This window comes from Sesamum indicum, linkage group LG2 (genome assembly GCF_026168435.1).
Source record: "Sesamum indicum cultivar Baizhima isolate 11 linkage group LG2, ASM2616843v1, whole genome shotgun sequence".
Taxonomy (NCBI): Eukaryota; Viridiplantae; Streptophyta; class Magnoliopsida; order Lamiales; family Pedaliaceae; genus Sesamum; species Sesamum indicum.
In genome coordinates this window covers 14,410,004-14,422,430 of record NC_142658.1, presented here as the reverse complement: position 1 = coordinate 14,422,430, position 12,427 = coordinate 14,410,004, and the positions used below count along the sequence as shown (strand labels likewise).

Here is a 12,427-nt window from a genome sequence, read left to right as displayed (position 1 = left end):
GCTCCTTTGAGTTATTTTTAAGATTCTACATGGTATCAGAGCCATGGCAGATCTCAATAATGTGCAGGAGTTAACTCAATTGGAAAAGGATGCTTTATATTTGCATCCCTCGGAGCATTCAAGTATGGCTTTATCTTCGTCACCACTAGATGGCACGAATTTTCTGCCCTGGAGTCGGGCAGTATATGTTGCACTTGGAACCAAGATGAAATTTGGTTTCATTGATGGGTCATTTCCTAGACCCATGATTAGTACTACGAATTTCGAACAATGGAGGCGAGTGGATTTGATGGTCACCTCCTGGATCTGGAACTCTATTTCCAGAGATATCGTTGAAGGTTTTATGTATGTCTCATCATCCCGTGAATTGTGGCTTGAAATTCAAGCCAGATATGGGCGTAGCAATGGCCCTATGGTGTATCTTCTCCAACGGGAGATTGCGTCTATTGCTCAGGGAGACATGTCCCTGACATCGTACATGACAAAATTTAAGAAGCTGTGGAGTGAGTTGCTGTGTTTGTCCCCCACACCAAGTTGTACATGTGGAGAGTGTTCTTGTGGAGTTAACAAAACCATTACAGCAAAGGAGGAAGCGACCCAACTGCTGCAATTCCTTATGGGGCTTCATGAAGTTTATGATGCGAAAAGACGCCAAATTTTAATGCAAGATCCATTGCCTAATATGGAACGAGCTTTTGCGATGCTATATACTGTTGAAAAACAGAGATTAATTCACAGTAATATAGCAGACTCTTCTGGTCATACAGCGTATCATCTTGCATTTAAGGATGGTAGGCGGGAATCTGCGAACAAGTTTTCAAGTAGGAGGAGGTCGCATGTGGATAAGCGAGCTGCGACATGTTTTCACTGTCATAAGTTTGGACACACTCGGGAAACTTGTTTTCAACTCCATGGCACTCCGGACTGGTATAAGACTTTAAGTGACAACAGAAAGGCAAAGGCATCTAATTCAGGTGTTAAAGGGTTTGCAGGGGCAGCAGCAGATGATAAGGAGATCGCTGGAGGACGAGCTCCTACCAAGCAGATCGCTGAACTCATGAGCGATCTCGTCAGACTCATGCAGAAGGAGGAGATGCATTCAGATCCTCTTAACAATTCTGCCAATTTTGCATGCACTGATGATGATTTTGCTGGTAATATTTCTAAACACTCTGTTAATGATCTGAGTTACTGGATTATAGATACTGGAGCCACTAACCACATATGTGCTAACCTTGATTTATTCCATTCCTACTCTAAACCTTCACAAACTTATACCATTATCTTGCCTGATGGAACAAAGAAAGATGCATCATATGTTGGTGAGGTACATCTTAATGCCGAGGTCGTTCTTCAAGATGTTCTCTATATTCCCTCCTTCTCTGTAAATTTGCTTTCTGTTACTCAACTTTGTCGCAACAATTCTTATCATTTTCGCTTTACTAAGACAAGTTGTATCTTGCAGGACCAAGTCACTAGGAGAAACCTGGTCGTGGGATCTATTTCAAGGAACTTGTATGTCGTCAAGCAAGAATATTTTTCTTCTTCTATACAGCGATCTGCGACCCACTATCTTAATGCTTCCAGTTCTTACTCTACTTCCAGTAATGTCTCTTTTTGGCATCGTAGACTAGGTCATGTACCTTTAACAGTGTTAAATAAAATTCCTGAGCTCTATTTGAATGAAGTTTCATTGTCTCTATCTTGTGATACTTGCCATAAAGCTAAGCAAACACGAATTCCTTTTCCTTGCAGTAACACACGATCTGCTGCACTTTTCGACCTCATTCATGTAGATCTTTGGGGACCTTACAGAATTCCCACACTTTCCAATTGTAGCTACTTTCTGACTATCATGGATGATTGTAGTCGCAGTCTCTGGACCTACCTTATACAGCATAAGAGTCAGGTCGCTTTCACTCTTAAGACTTTTTTTTCTCTCATACACACTCAGTTCAATCGATCTATAAAGATTATGCGATCTGACAATGGATCTGAGTTCTTAAATCGCAGTTGTCGCGATCTCTGTCATACACAGGGGATAATTCACCAAACTTCTTGTGCTTATACTCCTCAACAGAATGGTAGAGTTGAACGCAAGCATCGCCATCTACTCGATGTTGCACGAGCTCTACTATTTCAAGCCTCTTTACCTACAAATTCTGGGGGGAATCTATCTTGACGGCAACCTACCTCATAAACCGAACTCCTTCCAAACTACTTCAGTGGAAAACTCCTTTTGAACTTCTTTATGGTACTGTACCCTCCTACACTCATCTTCGCTCTTTTGGTTGTCTATGTTATGCCACAAATACTAGCCCTCATAAACATAAATTTGAATCTCGAGCTCGCAAATGTGTGATGATTGGATATGCTTCCACTCAAAAGGCTTATAAGCTGTACGATCTCGAGAACTCTTCATCCTTTACGTCCAGGGATGTTCAATTCTATGAAGGTCAGTTCCCTTACTCGAGCTCGCAAGCGACCTCAGCTTCCTATCCTCTTCCCGTAGTTTTTCCCCATGCTGATATCCTTGGCCAGTAATTCCCAATCATCCTCTGCTCAATCTCTTCCCCCTGCTAGGTCGCCTGACATACCCGACCTCATTTTTGTACGTCGTTCTGCTCGCAATAGGCAGCGACCTACCTGGCTCAATGACTTCGTCTGTAATGCGAAATCCACTAACTCCTCTATCTCCCTATCTCAGACTGCCTCTGCATATATGTCTTTTGTGGCTTCACTGTCTGTTTTGCAAGAGCTTAGGTCGTTCACCGAGGCAGTTGTGCATCAGGAATGGAGAGATGCAATGCAATCTGAATTAGATGCCTTAGAGAGAAATCATACCTGGGAGCTGACCACCTTACCTGAGGGGAAGAAAACGATTGGATGTAAATGGGTCTACAAAATCAAACTGCGAGCTGATGGGTCAGTAGATCGTTATAAAGCTCGTCTAGTCGCTAAAGGTTTCACCCAAGTTGAAGGAGTGGACTATGGGGTGTTTTCTCTCCGGTCGCCAAAACTATGACTGTACGACTCTTTCTCGCCATTGCTGCAGCTCGTGAATGGCCCATACAGCAGTTAGACATCAATAATGCATTTTTACATGGACACTTGGATGAAGATATTTATATGACTCCCCCTGAAGGATATGAGGTCGCACCTCATTTGGCTTGTAAGCTAACCAGGTCGCTATATGGACTGAAGCAAGCATCACGTCAATGGAATGTGGAATTCACCTCTCGACTTACATCTTATGGATTTCGCCAATCAGTGCACGACCACTGCCTTTTTATTAAGAATACTTCTTCAGGACCACTTGTGTTGTTGGTCTATGTGGATCATATACTGCTCACTGGTCCTTCTATTTCAACTATTCAGGCTGTTAAGACTTATCTTCACAATTTATTCACGATCAAAGATATTGGGGACGCTCGATATTTTCTTGGCCTGAAGATCGCTAGGTGCAGTGATGGTCTCTATATCTTGCAGACTAAGTATGTCATGGACATTATTCGCGATACAGGTTTATGTCAATCACGACCTGCTGCTACACCGTTTCCACAAGGTTTGCGACTTCAATCTACTTTGGATGATCCGCTTCCCAAGCCAAATTCATACCGTCGCCTCGTGGGTCGTCTACTATATCTTGGATATACTCGTCCAGATATTTCACACTCGGTTCAACAACTTAGTCAGTTTCTCACACACCCGTGCGAGTCGCACTGGCAAGCAGCTCTACATGTAGTTCGCTATCTTAAGAGTTGTCCATCAAAGGGTCTCTTCTTTCCTTCACAGAGCTCGCTAACATTGACGGCTTATTGTGACGCAGATTGGGCGACATGCCCAGATTCCAGACGATCACTTACAGGTTTTTGTATATTTCTTGGACCAGCTTTGATCTCTTGGAAGACTAAGAAGCAATGTACAGTATCTCGGTCGACAGCTGAGGCTGAGTATCGTAGTCTAGCTGCTACTGTCTGCGAACTGCGTTGGATTTCTTATATTATGACTGATCTCGGTATGTCTACTTCCTTTCCGATTGATCTATTTTGTGATAACAAAGCGGCATTGCATATTCTGGCCAATCCTGTTTTTCACGAACGAACTAAACACATAGAAATGGACTGTCACTTAGTTCGTGATGCTTATAAAGAAGGTTTCATTGCCCCTTCTTTTGTTCGAAGCTCGCTATAGCTTGCTGATATCTTTACTAAGGTGTTGCCCATGTCTGCCTTCACGAGTTTGTTGACCAAGTTGGGCTTGTTCGCTATCGAACCAGGTCCAACTTGTGGGGGGGATGTTGAGAGTTTGAAGATGTCATCTAATGAAGATTTGGATGCTGCAGGGTAGTTTTTTATGGTTTTAGGTAGTTTCATGTTCTTATCCATTATTGTTAGTTTTTTATTACAAGTAGTTACAACATATGTATCTATGAATACTTGTATTATGACATACATTTATGAACTGCAACATATTAAAAATTAGAGAGTTTCCTTTTATCATTTTGTGTGTTTCTCATTTCTTGCTCCTTTGAGTTATTTTTAAGATTCTACACCGCTTAAGACAAAAAACATAGTCGTTTCATGAAGAGATTAACAGTAGCCATTACAGGTGAAAATGACGATGTAGATGAAGATGAAAGTGCATAAGTCGTGTTTCTCATTTTTTCGCTTTTTTTAGTTTGGTAGCTAATGTGGTAGCTAGTCAGTTAGCTTCTCCTTCAGTACTTTCGTATCTATTTAAATACTCTCGCCAAGCAATTAAAATCAAATTCATTGTTTTCAATTCTACAGAAATATGGCTGTGCACATTTTATTCCCTTTTCCATGGCCACAATTGAGAATCTCAATATGGTATCAGAGTTGTCGTACTGATGGTTTCTGCATGTCGAGATATTTGATTTCTCCTTTTTGCTGTAACTGATAACGAATGGCGAGCATTTCGAATGTACCACCAGAAACTATGGAAATTAAATATGTGAGTGATGGTTCGAACACCAGTAATAGCTGATGGAGAACACCGATATGGTTGTGATTTCAGCACCATTGAATGGGAGCAACTGGCTAACATGGAGTAGATTAGTGCGAATCGCACTAGAAGGAAAGGATAAACTTAGCTTCATCGATGGATCAATTCTGAAGCCGGGTGAAGGATCATCTGAATACAAACAGTGGAGAATCTCAGATTCGATTGTAAGAACCTGGATATTAAATACCATTTCCAAAGATATCCTGCAACCTGTAACAACGGTAAGTTCTGCCCGCGCATATCCAACAACCTGTACGTACCTTGCTTTCTGATCTCGATGATTCTGTATGGGCCTTCCCAAGAGGGATCGAGCTTACCCACGTGCTTCGAAGCCTCCACCTTTTTGAGTACCAAATCACCCACCTACAGCTGCCTTGGTCGGATTTTTCGATCATGATTTTTCATCATTAACCCCTTGTGATGTAGGATTCGTGCGTATGCCAATCCCTCTTTTCCTTTATCCCCGTAAGGTCGAACCCACGCTTGTTCGTGTTGGATTTTGGATCGTATGCTGATACCCGTTGGGATCCTTCTCCGATCTCTGCAGGTATTATGGCCTCAGTTCCATAAACTAGACAGAAGGGGGTTTCACCTGTTGCCGTTCGAGGTGTAGTTCGATAAGCCCACGGAACTCCTGGCAACTCGTCGACCCAAGATCCCTTGCTCTCCAGCCGTGTCTACAAATGTTGTAGGATCGTTCTGTTCGTGACCTTTGTCTGTCCGTTGGCTTGGGGATTCACGACCGCTGTGAAGTGTTACGCGATCTTGAGTTCCTTTAACCATTTAGTAATTTTCTTCCCCTGAAACGGAGTTCTATTCTCAGAAATTAAAATTCTTGGTATTATAAACCTGAAAATGATGTTCTTCCAGATGAAGTTGATGACTTCTCTTTCAGAGATTTTGGCCACTGCCTCCGCTTCGACCCACTTAGAGAAGTACTCCACTACTACAATGATGAATTTCTTTTGCGCTTGAGCAATAGGGAAAGGTCCCACTATGTCTATTCCCAATTTGTCGAACGGACATGCTATTTTGATTGGTTCGATGGTGGTCGCTGGCTAGTATATCAGGGATGCATATTTCTAGCAACTTTCGCATCTCTTGACCAAGTCCTTTATATCTCTAACCATCGTAGGCCAAAAGTACCCCTGTCGTATAATCTTCTGTGCTAGCGACCTTGCACCTGAATGGTTCCCGCAGCTTCCCTCATGGATTTCGCGCATCACGTAATCAGCCCTCTCTTCATCGAGACACTTCAGGAGGGGTCCATCCACTGTTCGCTTATATAACTGACCAGATAGCAAGGTGAACCGATGTAGCTCGAAATTTTACTCTCTTTGCTGCCACAGGATCATAAGGCAAGGTACCGTCCTCTAGGTACTTGATGATTTCCTCTTTCCACGATCCGGCTTCCGAGACTACTTGCACTTCTCCCTTATTCGAGATGGCTGATCGTTCTCGCACTAACGCAGTTATTTTGCGATCTTTGATCCCGGACATCGCAGCTCTGAATTTAGATAACGCATCTGCCTTATCATTTTCTGCCCTTGGCACTAGCAAAATAGAACACTTATCAAACTTGCTCATTAATCTCTTAACAATCTCTCTATAGGATGTTATTGTCTTCTCTCTCGTCTCATAGGTTCCTTCAATTTGTAATGCGATCAACTGGGAGTCCATAAAAACTTCTAGATCTCTGGCTCCAGCTTCGTGTGCAAGTTCTAATCCCAGAATAAGTGCTTCGTATTCAACTTCGTTATTGGTGACAGGGAAAGATAGGCAGGCCGCTACTTCGATCTCCACTTCCTTTGGCTCTTGAATCAATATGCCTGCTCCTCCATTATTAGTATTTGATGATCCGTCTACATGTAGCATCCACTTGGAATCATGCCCTTCAGCAGTGTGAGGTAATTCAGGATCATTCGATAGCTTTATCACGAAGTCTGCTAGCACTTGAGCCTTCTGCGCGGTTCTGGGCTGATAATCAATGTCATACTGCCCCAATTTAATGGCCCACTTGATCAACCTCCCCGAAGCTTCAGGTCGCGACATCACATCTTTCAAAGGATGATTCGTCAATATCACCACTTTATGCGATTGAAAGTAAGGTCGCAACTTCCAAGCTGTGAGAACCAAGGTGAGTGCTAGTTTCTCCATCTCTGAATACCTTGATTCTGCACCTTGGAGCATCTTGCTAATGTAGTATATCGGATTTTGGCTCCCTCCTTCATCCCGCACTAACACCGAGCTGACTGCTTTCTCTGATACGGCTAAGTACAAAAACAACGTTTCTCCTTCCTTCGAGTTAGCAAGCAAGGGGGATTTTGTCAAATGTTCTTTTAATTCTTGTAGCGCCTTCTCGCATTCTTCACTCCATTTGAAGTTCTTAGATTTTCTCAGGACGTTAAAAGAAAGGGAGGCTTCTATTCGCTGATCGCGAAATAAACCTGTTCAAGGAGGCGATTTTTCCTGTCAACTTCTACACGTCTTTGATCGTGGTCGGTGATCGTAAGCTCATAATGGCCTGAATCTTCTCAGGGTTTGCTTCAATCCCTCGTTCACTGACCATGTATCCCAAAAATTTTCCGGCACCTACCCCAAAGGTGCATTTGTCTGGGTTCAGCTTCATCCCGTACGATCTCATTATGCTGAATGCTTGTTCGAGATGCTTGAGATGATCTTGCGACCTCTTGCTCTTGACCAACATATCATCAACATAAACTTTCATGGTTTTCCCCAGCAAATAGCTGAACATCATGTTCACCAATCCCTAGAAGGTCGCACCTGCATTTTTCAGACCGAAAGGCATCATGTTGTAACAATAAATCCCTTTGTCAGTAATGAACGAGGTCTTATCCCTGTCTTCTTTGGCCATGTAAATCTGATGATATCCATGGTAGGCGTCCATCATTGAGAACATTTCGAACCCGGTTGTTAAATCCACCATGACATCGATCCTAGGCAGCGGGTACGGGTCTTTCAGGCAGACTTTATTCAGATCTGTAAAATCTACACACATGGGCCATTTTCCCAAGGATTTGGGGACAAGCACTACATTAGAAAGCCAATCAGTGTATTGAACTTCAGATACGTACCCGACTTTGAGTAAGTTATCCACTTCCTGCCTGATGATCTCGTTTTTGTCGTTCCCGAATGACCTCTTCTTCTGTTGCACTGGTCGGACTGCAGGATCCACGTTCAATCTATGCACAATCACTTCTGGGTTGATACCCGTAAAATCTGACGGGCTCCAAGCAAACATGTCCATGTTCTTTCTCAGAAATTCGATCATGGCCATCTCCCCATCCACCATGTTCGCTCCTATCCTGGTGGTCTTTTCTTGTTCGCCTGGTACGAGCTGCACAGTCTTATAATCGTCACAGGGTTTCATATACTCGGCTTTGTATGGTTGAGGTTCAGCGTCCTTCCCCACTTTCCTCCTTTTCTGACTGGATTCCCCCTTCAGCGACAGATTGTAACACTTACGAGCTTCTTTCTGGTCGCTAGCTACTTCTCCTATCCTGCTTTCTATAGGAAATTTCATCTTCATGTGATAGGTGGAGATGACTGCTCTGAACAAATTTAAGCCTGGTCTGCCCAAAATCACATTATACGCGAATGGGGTATCTACAACCAAAAATTTCACCATCAAAGTTTTTCGCTTAGGTTCCTCACCCATGGATACAGGTAGTTCGATCATGCCCAGCGACGCCACTTCACTTCCTCTGAATCCCACGAGAGGGGTCTTCACCGGCTCGAGGCGGGCTTTTGCTAACCCCATCTTATCGACCATATTTTTGAATATGATATCAGCTGAGCTTCCACTATCAATCAACACTTTATGAACAGTGAAATTTGCTATGCCCAGCTTGATGACCATCGGGTCGTTCATTGTTCTAATGTCACTTGGTTTATCCGAACTATCAAAAGAAATAGCCTCTTCCTCCTCAACTTTCAGCCCAAATTCTCTTTCTCTGCTTGATCCTAGGGTTCTATCGCACCTCTTCCGGGTTCCACTCGAATCTCCGGCACTCGAACCCCCTGCAATGGTATAGATTATCCCTTTGGTTGGTGCATTACTTCTGTTTGCAGGGGCTTTATCAGTTTTCCCTGGACCGGGATTGCGATCTCTGCTTCTTGACCGACTTTTCCTCACTTCGTCCCTTCCTATCTTGCATCCATCGGGAATCCGATCACGGAAGAAACCTTGCCGTACCAACCTTTCGATCTCATCTTTCAGCTGGAAACACTCCTCCATGTCGTGCCATCTTTCGCGGTGAAATCTGCAATACTTGTTAGAAAATTTTTTAGACGGAGTATACCTGGTGTGCTTTGGCCATTTCAAGACATCAGCACTTTCCACCATCATCAAGTCCTTCTCGCGCGTCATGGCCAACGGAGTGTAATTGTGATATCTAGGCTGGTACTTTGGTTCCCTTGGTTTGTCCGCCTTCATCTTACTTCCCCCACCCTCTCTGCTGTCATGCGGTCGCTTAAATACCTGCTCGCATTCTCTCCGCTCAGAATCTTTCATTGCGTTCATCTCCTCCTCGTCGATGTACTTATGAGTTAAAGCCATTAATTGTTCGACATCCCCTAGGGGCTCGCGCGCAAGCACAGATGTAAATGAGCCCTTCTTTAATCCATGGATTAAAATGCTGACCATCATGTCAATACGTAGATCCTGGACCTCTATCATTTCATTATTGAACCTTCCCGTGAAACTTTTCAACGTCTCTTCCTCCTTTTGTCGTATACTGAAAAGGTGAGTGGCTGACCTCTTCTGCTTCTTTCTGCTGGCAAAATGGAACGAGAACTTTTGGACGAGTTGCTCGTATGAGTCTATGCTCCCGCGCGACAAGCTGGTAAACCACTCCTGTGCTTTTCCTGCGAGAGTAGTAGCAAATAATTTAGCCATTATAGGACCTGGCTGCCCATACAAATTCATCACCATTTCAAATGCTACAATATGCTCATATGGATCCCTAGTTCCATCATATCTCTACAGGTCGGGTACTCTAAATCCAGGCTCCACTACTTGAACCAAAATGTCATTGTTGAAGGGAGAATTTTTGTTATGCGAGACTATTTTCCCTCTTTTCTTTAATTCATCAATCTGTTTTTCCAGGAGCTCGATCTGCTTCCCGACGCTTTTGACCTCAACCTTTGATATCACTAGTTCTCTAGCTCGAACCTGGCTGCTCGATCTTGCTTCCGAGGGTATTTGCCTTCGACTTCTGTACTCTGGCTGGCTTGGTTCTCCAGACCTCTGTGTGGTTCTGTGTTTTCAAACAGCTGCCTCCTAGCAGCGTCTTTGATCACTGGGGTCGCAGTCCTCCTTTCGTATTCTACGATGGCATTCTGACTTGCTTCTTCGATCATTCTTTGCAAATCATCCTTCGTCATGTGAATCATGGATCCTCCTTTCTTGGGTGTTCCCTCTTCTCTGTAATTTCTCCTCGAAGAACCTTCCATAGTGACAGGCGATTCTCAAACTTTCCCACAGAAGGCGCCAACTGATCTTGCTCGAAATCAGTGACCTGAAATGAGCGACCTCACTGCAGTTGACTAACTCCTATCAAGACCAAGCGTTTGGGACCCTGAGAATGAACAAGCAAAGTGAGCTCGTCGGGCACATCCCTGACAATGACCCTCCAATGCTCAAGTTAGGCTGATCGAGGAAAAAGTATGTGATTAGGCAGATAGATCGAATGAATCCAGCATTAATTACCTCGAAATGTGGCGTCAAGGGGTATTTATAAGGCGTAGCGGGATACTATTGATGGGGCCACGTGGCCTCATCCCGCTAGCTTGCGTCCACGATCGGACGATTTCGTTGTCCGAGTCTTCAAGAAGGCGGCTAGGTCCAGGTCAGGCATGTTCTGACCCGTCCGGTGGGAAATGCGTGGGTCCGAGGGGAAAAGACTGAAATACCCTTAATGAAGGGTGTTTTAGGTATTTTCTCTGTATACCTATCATCCCTAGAATGTGAGCTACTGCTCCAATTGACCAACTACCAGAACTATTACTCCAATCACTATTTTTTATAGACATGCATGTTTATTGTTGAAACCAAAACACAACATGAGGTCCTATATTTATAACTACAACAAAACATGACATAGATGCCCTAATGGGACATGAAGAAGAAAAAAAAAAAAACAAATTATGAACACACTTCCATCTCACTTCCAATGTTACAGAAGTATATAAAAAAGGGGGGGGAATGTGATGTTAGGATGATTAGGTTCACATCCATGGAAAAACACCTATAAATGTAATGTCCACAAACTTGTAATGAGTCAAAGAGTACAAATATAGATTTGCAGAATATTTTTCAGTAACAATTTTAATATGGGGATTAGAATGAATATACTTCAAGAGATGAAGCACTGTTCTCACACTAACTGATATTTGAATTTGGCTAGAGAACCAAGAACATACCATGAAATGCAACCAACGGAGGTGGAGATGGCTTACAAGGAAAGAGATCGATTTTAGAAAAAAAATTAAAATTTTATTACCAAGTCATGACATGATATTTCGTCTTTAATGGAGGGTAAAATTGTCAAACTGCACAATAATCCAACATATCCAGGAAGCTAGGAAACATGCATAATGTTTGGATTCGTTTTCTGAGTGTTTTGTTATATTTTATGGAGATAGAAAGAGAAAAACAAAGATAAATAAGTGTGTGTTAGAGATAGTATGTATGTTTGAATTTATTTTTGGAGATAATTTAAAATAAGTATTATATGTTTAATGTTGTGTTTTGGGAGACAAAAATTACTATTTACTGTCAAATCATGCTCTTTTTATATATATTTATATATATATGTGTATGTATATATATGTATATATTTGTGTTAAAACAGTTTAAAACACCTAAATAAGATATTTTTGAATGATGATAAACATTGAGTATGTTTTGACTTGTTTCGAAAATAAGTTGAAAATAAAAACAAATATAGCGATGTAGTTTGTGTATTAACTTAATAATCCAACAAATTAGAGAGGAGAGAGTAAACAGATACTAAATATAAAAGTTCCACCTAATGTGCTGCAAAAGACAACTTTTATCCGGACCCCTACAATTCTATGCATCGTACTATGGTCGTAAACATGGCCTAACTATAAGTTTTATAGTTTTTGCTTTGATTTTGATTGATTTGGTCGAAAGCTCCACATATCATAATTTGATTAGACGTGGATTATTATTAGACTGTTAAACTTGACACTCGGCAACATTTTGTTTGTCAATAAAGTATATCAATTAAAATTAATTATTTAATTTTAGAATTGAGTCCAATAAATTCCCAAAATAATAAATTAATTTAAACCGATAACTAGTACATTATTTCACAAGTGTCACTTTACTATTGGAAGAAAAATTTATTCG

The 12,427-nt window shown here is 42.2% G+C and overlaps 2 protein-coding genes across 2 annotated transcripts; one reads left to right on the top strand and one right to left on the bottom strand.

Moving 5' to 3' along the window:
• Positions 1–43: 43 nt before the first annotated feature.
• On the top strand, positions 44–1,644 carry LOC148789208 (uncharacterized). The gene is made up of 2 exons (XM_088875514.1): positions 44–1,154; positions 1,466–1,644. The coding sequence occupies exons 1-2, from the start codon at positions 44–46 to the stop codon at positions 1,477–1,479; spliced, it is 1,125 nt and encodes a 374-aa protein (XP_088731640.1). The 3' UTR covers positions 1,480–1,644.
• Positions 1,645–5,435: 3,791 nt separating this feature from the next.
• Positions 5,436–10,503, bottom strand: LOC148789207 (uncharacterized). The gene is made up of 6 exons (XM_088877916.1): positions 10,223–10,503; positions 7,813–10,013; positions 7,595–7,723; positions 6,361–7,475; positions 6,156–6,317; positions 5,436–5,705 (listed from the first exon to the last, which is right to left on the bottom strand). Exons 1-6 carry the CDS (start codon positions 10,501–10,503, stop codon positions 5,436–5,438), a joined length of 4,158 nt encoding a protein of 1,385 aa, XP_088734042.1.
• Between the last annotated feature and the right edge of the window lie 1,924 nt (positions 10,504–12,427).

Coding starts and splice junctions, on each gene's coding strand:
- LOC148789207 (XM_088877916.1), bottom strand. CDS start 10,503: ATGGAAGGTTCTTCGAGGAGAAATTACAGAGAAGAGGGAACACCCAAG. Junction 6,318..6,360: donor ATCCTGTGGCAGCAAAGAGA/GTAAAATTTCGA, acceptor CTATCTGGTCAG/TTATATAAGCGAACAGTGGA. Junction 5,706..6,155: donor GGTACTTTTGGCCTACGATG/GTTAGAGATATA, acceptor CAACATTTGTAG/ACACGGCTGGAGAGCAAGGG.
- LOC148789208 (XM_088875514.1), top strand. CDS start 44: ATGGCAGATCTCAATAATGTGCAGGAGTTAACTCAATTGGAAAAGGAT.